This window comes from Cynara cardunculus (assembly GCF_001531365.2).
Source record: "Cynara cardunculus var. scolymus isolate 2C chromosome LG 5, CcrdV1, whole genome shotgun sequence".
Lineage (NCBI taxonomy): Eukaryota > Viridiplantae > Streptophyta > Magnoliopsida > Asterales > Asteraceae > Cynara > Cynara cardunculus.
This window is the reverse complement of record NC_037532.1, coordinates 36,749,734-36,761,485: the sequence shown is the minus strand read 5'-3', so window position 1 is coordinate 36,761,485 and position 11,752 is coordinate 36,749,734. Positions and strand designations below refer to the sequence as shown.

The 11,752-nt window shown below is 37.0% G+C and overlaps 2 protein-coding genes across 2 annotated transcripts; both read right to left on the bottom strand.

Annotated features, from left to right (window-relative positions):
- Nucleotides 1–1,199: 1,199 nt before the first annotated feature.
- On the bottom strand, nt 1,200–1,977 carry LOC112513591. The gene has a single exon (XM_025119896.1). It carries the CDS (start codon nt 1,934–1,936, stop codon nt 1,535–1,537), a length of 402 nt encoding a protein of 133 aa, XP_024975664.1. The 5' UTR covers nt 1,937–1,977; the 3' UTR covers nt 1,200–1,534.
- A 2,461-nt stretch (nt 1,978–4,438) lies between these two features.
- LOC112513180 (E3 ubiquitin-protein ligase RGLG2-like) lies at nt 4,439–11,235 on the bottom strand. Its single transcript, XM_025119353.1, has 11 exons — nt 10,610–11,235; nt 9,807–9,891; nt 9,577–9,717; nt 8,887–9,000; nt 8,668–8,765; nt 7,869–7,948; nt 7,683–7,788; nt 6,521–6,648; nt 6,227–6,434; nt 5,222–5,278; nt 4,439–4,870 (listed from the first exon to the last, which is right to left on the bottom strand). The coding sequence occupies exons 1-11, from the start codon at nt 10,910–10,912 to the stop codon at nt 4,790–4,792; spliced, it is 1,401 nt and encodes a 466-aa protein (XP_024975121.1). The 5' UTR covers nt 10,913–11,235; the 3' UTR covers nt 4,439–4,789.
- Between the last annotated feature and the right edge of the window lie 517 nt (nt 11,236–11,752).

Sequence of the window (11,752 nt, the reverse complement as noted above, 5' to 3'; positions counted from 1 at the left end):
GTTTGTTTTTTAAGAGATACTAAAGTTTGATTTATAGGAGATGGTTCTGAAGTCTGAAATTTAGATCAGTAAGATTGTTTGTTTTTACTCTTAAGTCTAAAATCTGAATAGGTCAAACTAATGCAAAAAATATAAAAGATAAATATTTTTTACAAAGGTATAAAAGATAAATAGTTTTTGCTAACAAATCTCTTCCGGCCCCCAAAATATGAACCATTTGATAGAGAGCGGATTAGGATTATGAGGTATTAAGTGATACGTTAACGTTTACCACTTAAAATTTTAGAGGACATTTAAAGCTTTTAAGCTCCCATTTTAGAAATAAAACAAATGCCCTTAATACCCAAACGTCTGAACGAATAACACTTCAGAGGTATTAAGAGGTAATTTTGAAAAAACAAACAGACCCTTAATCTCACCCCACCCCATAACTTGCGTTTGATATGAGAATTAATCTGGTGCATGACATTACTGTTGATATTCAATTAGGATTAATCCACGGATGAAGATTCATTCTTACTCTTCTCACTATAACTTTCATTCATAACGGAACCCAACCCATAAATAACGTGTAGTAGTGACAATAATGGTGATGGTAGTAGTAGTGACCCTAAACCCACGTGTAGCAGAACCACAAGGGTGGTGCATGATTGGTTTGAGCTTGGTTCCAAAGATCAAAAGTACCAGAAGGTCACAGGTTCAAATCTAATGAGGAATAAAAATCCCCTTGTGGCCACGGAGATTCAAATGCGGTGACTCCGGGCTATCTGCAAAGCAGGTGGTCGTCCTGAAGTAATCGGCTCGCATAGCGAGTTGGGTATACAGGTTAATAAAAAAAAGGGTGATGGTAGCAGGCGGAAACAAGAGCAAGAACATAGTAGCATTGTGATTAGGATCAACCAGCCCGATTTTGTAGGGACCGATTTAGGACACAGACTCATTTGGAACGGGCTTGGTCCCTGACCAGTTTTTTACCATCTCTAGCGATAGCTATTAGCTAGAGTTGCACAAGACCTGGGTTGAACCAGACGTTGGATGTGAAAATATAGTTGATCGGACTTTTTAGGCTAGACTACTCTGGCTTTTCCGGTTTGGCTTCAATCGAATGTTATCGGGCTTTTTGAAACTGGGGATGGGCTTGGGCCGGGCTTTCTCACTAGAAGTAGAAAAATACAATTCAATTTCCATATAATTTCATTTACTTCTGAAAAAATAATAATGACAATAAAATACAATAGGAGATAGTAATCATCCTCAAGGAATGCAGATAGTAAAGCATATTGATACAGAAACCAAATCCATCACCATCATCTCCATGCAAAACCTAATTTTGTTTCTAAAACGATCAATTAACTACTTGATTCCATGGATAATTGGATATGATTTGGACGAAGATCATCATAGCTTAGATTCAGAAATGAAGGACGAACATCGATTAATTAATTAATTAGTTAATCAACTAGTTATTCAGCATTTAATCAACGTCGTCTCAGTGGATCGATGATCTATCGTCATCCGAGATCGATCAATCAAATTACGAAACCCTAGGGGAAGGACGGCGCAATTCATCTTCTATCCTTTTAATAGATCCATGATTAATTGCATATGGCGAAGAAGAAGATTTCAGAGGAGCAGGATTAACTTGCATAAACAAATAATTACCAGCAAATAAGTCGCCAAAATGCGATTGACTGTCCTTAAGCCTCTTCAGAACCTTCGCCATGGAAACCATAACCACTCGAGCTCTCCTCCTCACAAACTTCCTCAAGCTCGGGATCTTCATCTTCAACCTCTTCCTCATGTGCACTCTCTTCAACCTGGAAGATCGTTGGATTCTCGACTTCACGTGATCAATCGCTCTCTTCATTTCTTCCTCGTAGTCATTATCGCCTTCGTTCTGCAGTCGGTGGTATGAAAATCCGGTCGCCGGCGTCATTTGGATTCCGGTTGGTTTGAGATTAGGAGGCGGTGGAAGATGGCAGGTTGGTTTATATGAACCGGAAGCATTGAATGCTGAACGGGATGGTAGATGGCGAGATGATCCAAAAACGAGTTACGATAATTTCCCCATAAAAACAGGTTTAAATTTAGAGTAAATTACGTTTTCAGTCCTTATGGTTTATTAAAAATTGCAATTTTCGACATATCTGATTTATAAATTACTGTTATTTTCGTTCTTATAATTTACAATTTATTGACATATCTGTTTATAATTCTTTACTGTTTTGGTCTATTTTATTTAAAGGTAGGAATTAATTCTTGGACCAAAACATAACAAATTATAAATTATAGGGACAAAAATAATAATTACTAAACCATAGGGATGAAAATTAAAATTAAAATTATTTCTTTTTTGATTAATCTGGATATCTAACCCGTTATGCAAGCCGACTAATCTCAGGGTGACTATACGCTTTGCAGGCAGCCTGGAGTCACCATATTTGAACCTCCGTGGTCATGGAATTTTTATTCCTTCCTTGGATTCGAATCTGAGACCTCCAAACACTTTTGATCTTTTGATTTTAAGCTCAAACTGATCGGACACCACCCTTGTGGTTCGAATTAAAATTATTAACAAACCAGAGAAAGGAAAATCGTAATACTCTCAACTAATTTAGAGTAAACTACATTTTTCATCCCTGTGGTTTGTCAAAAATTGTGATTGTCGTATCCGTGGTTTTAAAACTGCAGTTTTTGTCCCTATAGTTTGTAATTTATTACTATTTTCATCCCTGAGTCTAACACATACCTTTAAGTATGAGGGACTAAAACAAAAACATATTATAAACCATAGGGACGAAAAGAAAAATAAGTTATAAACTATAAGAATGAAAAAAAATAATAAATTATAAATCAGAAGGATGAAAATCGTAATTTAAAAAAACATAGGGATGAAAATTGTAATTACTCACACACACACACACCAAGAATGCTAATATTGTTGGTAAGTTGAGAATTTAAATAAGATCACGGTGGAGGGAAAAGAAGAGGAGAGAAAGGGGGCTTTAAGGTTTGGTTTGAGTCGGCTTCATTAAACATGAAATTGACCTGCACCAACTATAAATTGACAAATAACTAAATCAGCTACTAATATGATTTGTTTTTTTTAATAAATTGCATGAAAAAATAATGTACTTTGATTTGAATTCTAAAATTTTAAATATTTAAGTAACCGGTTGAAGCATTAACCGGTCACCATGCTGATGTGACGAGTGATGAGATGAAATTGGGTTGAATAACAGATAATATTGAGTTGGATGCCACATCAGCATGGTAGCCGGTTAATGCTTCAACCAATTACCCGAGTACTTAAATGTTTAAAACTTTACATCTTAGATACCAAAATAAAAGTTTGAAAGTGCGTTACCTAAAATAAAATCATATTAAAATACGTTATTTTTCATGCAATTTGTCTTTTTTTAATAAAAAAATATTTATAAATTATATAGGACTAGATGTATAAGAACCGAATGAAACTGAGATGGATAAGATAGCTTTTTATTCATAATAAGAAAATTTGAGTTTGATATATTAAAATATATATATAGACAAAGGATAGTGTCAGAACATAAGTTAAAAGGTCAGAACCTTAAGAAGTGATATGGATCCTCGATCATTTTTAATGTCATCTCACCCATAAATTGGGCTCATCACAAGAATTGATTTGGTGTATTTCGATGCACCTCATTAGTGTTGATTTTCACTTAGGATTAATTAAATGATGAAAATCACTTCTTATCATTCTCATCATAACTTTTATTCTTACAGGAACCGATATATATATATATATATATATATATATATATATATATATAGAGAGAGAGAGAGAGAGAGAGAGAGAGAGAGAGAGGGACCCCCCCAAAAAAAATGAAAAACATGATATTCATGTGTATAGAAATAATTGAAGTTGTTTTATGGTTTTTATACACATGTGCATGTTAGAAGTTACTTGTATGCAAATATGCATACCCTACATATGAATGAGTTACTACAGTATTCCTCAGTTTTCCATTTATTTTTCTACAGTTTTTCCCTGAACCTAACCATATATAAAGCTCAAGATCAAAGCCCGGTCCAAACCTGGTCTGAAAATATCTATGCACCTGAAGTCCGGTTCAAGCCGGGCCTAAAAGCCTGATCAAGCAGAAATTTTAAAGACTGACCCGGCCTAAAAAGATCCCGACCTAAAAAAGCCTTGAAAAGTCTACAAAAATTGGTCTAAAAAAGCCTGATTGTACTCTTTTTTTAATCCCAAGGCCCGGCCTGGCCCGTTTCTTCTTTTTGCTCGTTGAAAACGGATTTGAAACTCGAAAGGCCGGACCCATACCCGATTTGAATGGCACTTCTATTACGTTTCCCATCAAATTAAAAAACACCGAATAACTTTTTTTATTTATTTTTTATATATTCTTATAAAATATAAATTAAATACAAAATATCAAATCACCAAAAACGTATTGACAGGAAAAAATCTGTGTCCATTTACATCATTTTTCGACTTCTATGTATCACTGAAAACAAGCCTAAACAACTCCACCTAAACAAAAAAATATGTATATATTGTTTATCAAAAGAATCATGAAAGAATGAATAATACTGGTATAGAACGGATAATAAATAACACTCTGCACCACAATCTGGAGCGTTCCTGGTCCCACAATCATCATAAGAAAGGTAAATCATGCTTCTCAGCTATGGAATCTAGATTCAAACTCTAGATTTCTATTCATTCTGCAATGATGTCTACCTCCTTACCTGCTAAGCTAAAACAGCTAAGACAAACCAATGCTTAGTAGAGCTTTATTCTAGTTTGGATTGAACTTCGGCAAATCGGGCATAATTGAAGCGTTTCTCCGCACTCATAACATGTCTGCCAAATCCCATATAACGAACAAAGCTTAATATCCAAATGCTACGTATTAAGGGGCCGTTTACCCAAACCCTTACCGGGTAAGCGCTTATCGATAAAAGTCAAAACTCTAACTTACTTTACCAGGTAAGATTATATAGTCCATCAAAAAAGGGTATCGTATGCAACAATCACCTGGTAAGAACTTACCGGGCAAGCCTCGTTACCCTCACTTACTGGATAAAATTTTAGGCCCTTGTCATGTTCATCCGGTAAGGTAAATAACTCGGTAAGCATTTACCGAGTAAGAGTTTAGTAAACGGCCCCTAGGTTTCATGTTAAGTAGACATAAATGAAGGTCAATAGTAATACCTGGTGTCCGCAACCGAAGGCCATGTTCTTCGTGTTATTAAGGCAAATGGGGCATAGCTGCATATTATCGAAATAGAAATGAGTGCTAGTTTATAAGATCAATCAAATAAAACTTAAAATTACGATCCGGGTGCAAAAAACCAAGCATCCTTTCACGCAGTTTTCACATGCCAGGAAGGGGCGGATTATTTTTTCGGGGATTGGGGCGGGGGCATGCTACGACTCTTTCGTTTTCATTTCATGTGCTGAGTTAACAAAAATGGGTTGTAGCCTACCGGTAGTTTTTATTGCATGTGGCATTATAACTTGTAAGTTTGAATCCTTTTGGCTCTCTTTTAGCTTTTGAAAGAAACCACACGTTTTATAACTAATTTTTGTTTTACTTTATATTATGCCAGCTATTTTGTGCCCCTGCTTTAACTAACTTTTAAATGAAACTGTACTTTTTATAACTAATCTTTTAATATTTTGTGCCCCCGCTGGAAATTTTATCCGGGTCCACCTCTGACGCTGGGGCGCAGAGGCCTGGAAGTCTTCATGGAAACAAAATACTCTCTTGGGGTAGATTAGGGTCGACATGGTTTGTGTTGAGTTCAATTTACCCTAACCCAATTCCAACCCAATAGATGCGGTTTGGCCTAATTTTGTATCACTTATGTGTCGGATTGCCTCGGGTTGAGTCTTTTGGGGTTTTTTCGGGTTGGGTTGGCCGGGTTGGTCATTTTGTGAGAACACCTGGGGTAGATGTCAGGCATGCGTACATTTCCCCTCCCTTTGGTTCCCACATTCGGGTGGGGTATACCGGATTTGTTTGGTTTGGCTTGGTTCATGCAAACTTCATACAAGTGAATCATATCGAGTGGACAAGAACTTGTAGGTGTATCAACATCAAATGTCCAATTGAACATATTTAGAAGTCGTTTGACCTTTTTGAGCCATGGCGGCCGGCACTCATACGATCATAATAACAATGACGCAGAAATCGATAATCAAACAAACTTGTACCTGGTTGTCGGAAGTAGATTTCGAAATCGATGCCGATGTGTGATCCGGGCTAATTTGACCATATAAAGAAGCAGAACGAACAGGACTGCCATGGCCATAATATGATTGTGAGCCCTTTTGAAAGCTATTTGAATACGATGGTTTTGAGAATGGTGGGCGAATTGGAGGAGGAAGGGCGACCCTTTGGGGAGAAATTCCTCTGCGACTACTGCATATTCATAAGAAAATACGATGACAAAAGGGAAAAAGATAATCAAGAATTTAGTCGAAAAAAAGACAGGGAAGGTCATGTACCCTAGTAAATTCAGTTCGATCGTTGCTTTATATTGAGAAGGGATTTCCATTAATGCTGAAAGAGCAAATTCTGTCTCTTTTCGGATCAAAGGCATGTTCTTCGACATGATTTCTGTGAAATTGACAAACTAATATGGAAAAGAAAACAATATCAGAAAACATGTATAATAACAAAGTAATTTAATAGAATTCCACATATTCTCACTTGGTATAAGAGACAAGGTCTACTGTTATGAGGCAATTGGTACCGTTCAGCCCCCTCTGGGACAATCTGTGTCCATCTGTCCATTTAGGGGCCGTTTTACCCAACGCTTACCGGGTAAGCATTTACTGAGCGTCACTTACCTTACCGTTGGCAAGGACCGAGAATCTTACCCGGTAAGAGACATAGCAAGCACCGAGAATCTTACACGTAAGCGAGTAGATCAGTAGAAGACACTTACTCAGTAAGCACTTACCGGGTAAAAGACGCTTACCATAATCCAATTTGATGACCGAGAATGTTACACGATAAGGTAAGTGAGAATGACAACTCTTGTTGGTAAGTGTTTACCCGGTAAGAGTTTAATAAACGGCCCCTTAACCTCCATTGGAGGGGTCATGTTAGAGTCTCGCATCGGCTAGAATTGGGGCCTGTTTGGTTTGACATAATGTTTTTGAGGGATTTGCAACGATTTAGAATCTTTGGTGTGTTTAGTCCTAGGATTTGGAATGAAATTGAATTCCAATCTTTATAAATAATTTAGAAACACAAATTATAAAAAAGTATATGAATAATCAAATTACCTTTTTATGAATTGATTATTACAAAGAAGTACTTTTAGCATATTTTAAAACATTATTACAAAATATGAAATCCCACGAAATACCAACTATCCCCATGAGAGTTCTAAATACCATGTTTGTGGATTTCAATTCCGGACTTCCTTTTAAACCAAACATGGGACTGGAATGGAATCCAAATACAAATCCCACCAAATCCTGCAAGCCAAACGGGCCCTTAGATAATTTATCCTCAATATATTTTGAAACTTCCCTTCTTTCCTCCAGGGCTCTTTTGGAGAGTAATCTAACGGAATTCCGCATATACTCGCATACAATGAGGCATATCTCAACCAGCACTATGGACAATATGTTGAAGCTAGCAAGTATTAATATTTACCTGGAAATTATCAAAGTCTCGATCAGGGATGTTATCATCAAATTCCTTCATCATGTCCCAAGGCCCGTCTCCAACCCCCACTAAAACAATCGAGAGTGGAAGCTTGCTGTCAAAAAGTATAGTATGATGAGCCAGAAAATTCTTAAATGTAATGGATTATACTTGATAAAGGTTGCAGACAATCACCTTGCTTCGACTATGGCATCTACGGTATTCTGTTCCTGTGGACTCAATTGACCATACTCGGTATCCACACTTCTTGTTACCTATAACATGACTATATAATTAGCAACAAATCAAATAGCACACATACAAACACACAAAAATGAACGTCTAATTTAAAACCAAATCAAACTAACCCCGCATATCCCACTCAAAAGTAGGTCCCGGAGAAATAAAAGTCTAAGGGCCTGTTTGTTGGCAGCTTAATGAGCTTAACGGGACTCACAACTTATTCGGTCAGCTATACATAACTATTTGGTAGTGGCTTAATGATATAGAAAGTGATTTATTCAGTAAGCTTCTAGGGCGGGAGCTTTATGCAGAAGCCAACTTTTTTCCTAACCTACCCCTCCCAATTAAAAAACACGCTCCTTCCATCTGTGAAAGAACCCTCAAACAAAAACCTTATCAACCTATACAGACAGATTAATTCCCACAGACAGCTTTATCCATATAGAACTTAATGGAAAACCAACCAAACAACCCCTAAGCTGCCCAACCAATGATTCATGAGGACTTAATCATCCTCAAACCAAATAAAAAGTTCGGAGTGCTATTTGTGAATCTCATTGCCATCAAGTTGACTTTGCAACCAGAAAATCCCAGTATATCCCACCCGAAGGTGGGGTCTAGAGGGTGAGATGTAAGCAAACATGACCTCCACCTCAAAAGTAGAGCTGTTGTTTTGATGAAGAGCGCCCGACTTGTGCATAGTGTGGAAAAGAACATTCGCAAAGTACAAATATTGACCCAAAATACCAACCTGCCCATCAGCAATGATTAATAGCACATGATACTGGCCCCCACTTTGTTCGACGATTGTCATGGCCTGTTCAATTACAGGGGCGAAAGATGTTGGTCCTGCAGAATGATTAAAATTTTATTCAACAATGAACATGAACTAAACTCATAGAGCTCAAAAGAACCACTGGCCAAAGTTAATCATTAGGCAAGAATAAAGAAAATAATGTAGATTTAGAACCTGAAAGCTTTAGACGAGGGACAATTTCTCTGTATCTACTCATGACATCCTCAAATCCATTACAGAACCTATCTTCAGGATAAAAGCTGAAAACATCTTGATCATGTGTAGATGCTGCACAATGAGGCCAAAAACTTTAGATCTTCCTAAATCCATGTTGGTCGTAGCATCGTTATATAGAATACACAGGTTCTTGACTTAACTAACCTTTTTTTCTAATTACAAAATAACCCCAAAATACATTTCTTTTAAAACCATACATTTCTCCAATTTTTTCACCACAAAAATCCATGTGGTCCCCACAAATCTGGAAAAGTTGTTGCGGATGGGACCCCTTGGCCGGTGTCGTGAAATGAGGAGGGGGTTCGTGAGGCATTTCACGAAAGGGTTCAAAGTGTAACTTATACCTATTCGACATTTAATATTAAACCCGCCTGTGGCCATTTCGTGAAATGCCTCATGAATCCCCTCTCATTTCACGAAACTGGCCAAGGGTCCCATCTACAACTTTTCCAGATCTTTATGAGGCCCACATGGATTTTTGTGGACCCTTTCTCCTTTCATGAAAAAATTGGAGAAATGGATGGGTTTTTTTGAAAAAAATGTATTTTAGGGTTATTTTTGTAATTTTTTTAAAAAAGGTTAGTTAAGTCAGAAACCCAGAATAAACATGAGCTTACAAAACTATACCATCTCCAAATCCATAGCAAGGAATCAAGTTATCCTCGTCAAAAGCTGCCAACGTTTTCCCAATGATAGATATAGCTTGTTCATACGGATTTAGACTATCGCCAATATGATGCAAACTTTTTCTGTGGAAGGACCTTGAACCTGTTTACATAATCCATCATTAGCATGTTTCCTTCCAAATAAGTCTTCCAATGATGGAATTTAAAAAACACCAAGGATAACAAAGTTACCAGTCCATTCATTGCTCTTGGTGAAGTCGATACCAACAATGAGGTTGGAAGACTCAAGCCCAGCATGCGCAAGAGCCTCGGTCACCTGCAGATAAAGTAAATGCCTCATTCTAACAATGATGATAATTTCTAACCAAGAACACAACAAAAGCAATCAGCACAAAGGCACAAACTTTCATGACATGAACACCCGAAAGATATGAAACACTAGACCTTAACACCAACTTCCTCATGCTACAGTACGACACAAACTACAAAAGTAAAAAAGTATTTTCCGCGAATATTGCACATCAATTCTACGAGAAAGAATCAGAACAAAATGATCTTATCCAAATTAACAAGAAAACTTTTCGGGACATGCTACAAATTATATGATAATATTAACTTGAGAAATTGACCAAATTAGCCATTTTCAACTAACATCATTTGCTTTTTTTCCATTTCTTTTTCATATTTGAACCAAAATAGCCAAGATTTCGCAAGTGACTTTTTGCAACTTGCAAAATGTATTTCTTTATGAATAAAATATGATTCTAGTGGGTCATTTCGCAAGCCACTAAGGAGATTAAGCAAACCATTGAGCCCATTCCGCAAGCCATCGAGCCAATTTCACAAGCCGACCCCACTATAATCATAATTAATACAGAAAAATACATTTCACAAGTTGCGAAAGAGGTACTTGCAAAATCTTGCCTATTTTTGACAAAGTGAAAAAAAGTTGGCTAACAAGTGAAGATGTTAGTCCAAAATGACTAGTTTGATCAATTTCCCAATCAACTTGCAGCAATTGTAGGTGATGTTACCTGTTCCAAAGAATTGTAACTATCTGCAATTCTTGAATATCTCTTGTCAAGCTTCTTCTGTGGTCTATGAGGTTGGGCTCCATTGGCTGGAGCAGCAGCAGCCGGAGATGCACCATAGTGTTGCTGTGGATACGTCGGATACACCTCCTGAGCAGGGTAATTTTCATCTCTTTGTGCCGGAAAAGAATAAGATGGTTGAGGAGGATGACCACCATACTGATTTCCAGAAAAAGATGAACTCGATTGAAACGATGATGAATGCCTATATCTCGCCCTTTCTTCCCTTGAACTACTTCCCCCCATTACTTAATCTACGAAATTCAAATATATTTTCTTCCAGAAAACAATTTATTGAAATTTGAAAGCAAATTGGTGATGATTCAAACGCAAAACCCTCAGAATTGAACTGAAAAACCTAATTTATAATGGAAATTGCATCAGAGACCAAATATGACTTGGCAACATGATCAGGAAACAACGCGGATATTTGAAGACGATTGAGTGTTATGAACCCTAAGAAGGAGATTTCGTGTAAGCTTCCCCGATCTGATCCTTATTCGTGCTACAAAAATGTTTAAATTTTCCTTTAATGGAAAAACTTGAAATAAGAAATCAAAATTTGTAGCTGGCTGATTGCCATATATGTAGGTCAAAACACGGCATTGGCAGGTCTAGAAACTTATCTCTTCACCTAAAAGAAACGTAAAAATCAAAATTCAGGTCAAACTAGATCAGCGATTTATCTCTATTAACAACTACCACTTGGCCGGTGAATTTACCACACCATCGCAACCTAAAACGGTGGCGCCGCCGCTGATGTTAGACAGTTTACTATTGATTCATCGTGAGATTTTGATCTAATCAGTTATTGAACAATATTAAGAAGAGGAGATGAGATGAATCAATGAATATACATGAATGATTCAAAGAGAAAAAACCTGGATAGTTTCTCTGAATCATACCATGTGCGGTTCACAATTCATCTTATAAAATTCTTCGAGCATCAATGGAAGATTCCAATTGCCTTCGAAAAGTGATGGAACTTTTCATTTTGCTTTGAGTAAATTATATTACTTTTGGAAGTTCTGGTTTTTCATCGAGTGTACACATGGAATCCTCAGTCCAGTGTCCACCGCCCACCGG

Bases quoted from the DNA above. Each gene is read 5' to 3' on its own strand.
- LOC112513591 (XM_025119896.1), bottom strand. From the start codon at position 1,936: ATGACGCCGGCGACCGGATTTTCATACCACCGACTGCAGAACGAAGGC.
- LOC112513180 (XM_025119353.1), bottom strand. From the start codon at position 10,912: ATGGGGGGAAGTAGTTCAAGGGAAGAAAGGGCGAGATATAGGCATTCA. The intron at 8,766-8,886 runs GTTCTAAATCTA...ATCATTCTGCAG, and splicing joins CCCTCGTCTAAAGCTTTCAG to GACCAACATCTTTCGCCCCT. The intron at 6,649-7,682 runs GTAAATATTAAT...TTTCCATATTAG, and splicing joins GAGACTTTGATAATTTCCAG to TTTGTCAATTTCACAGAAAT.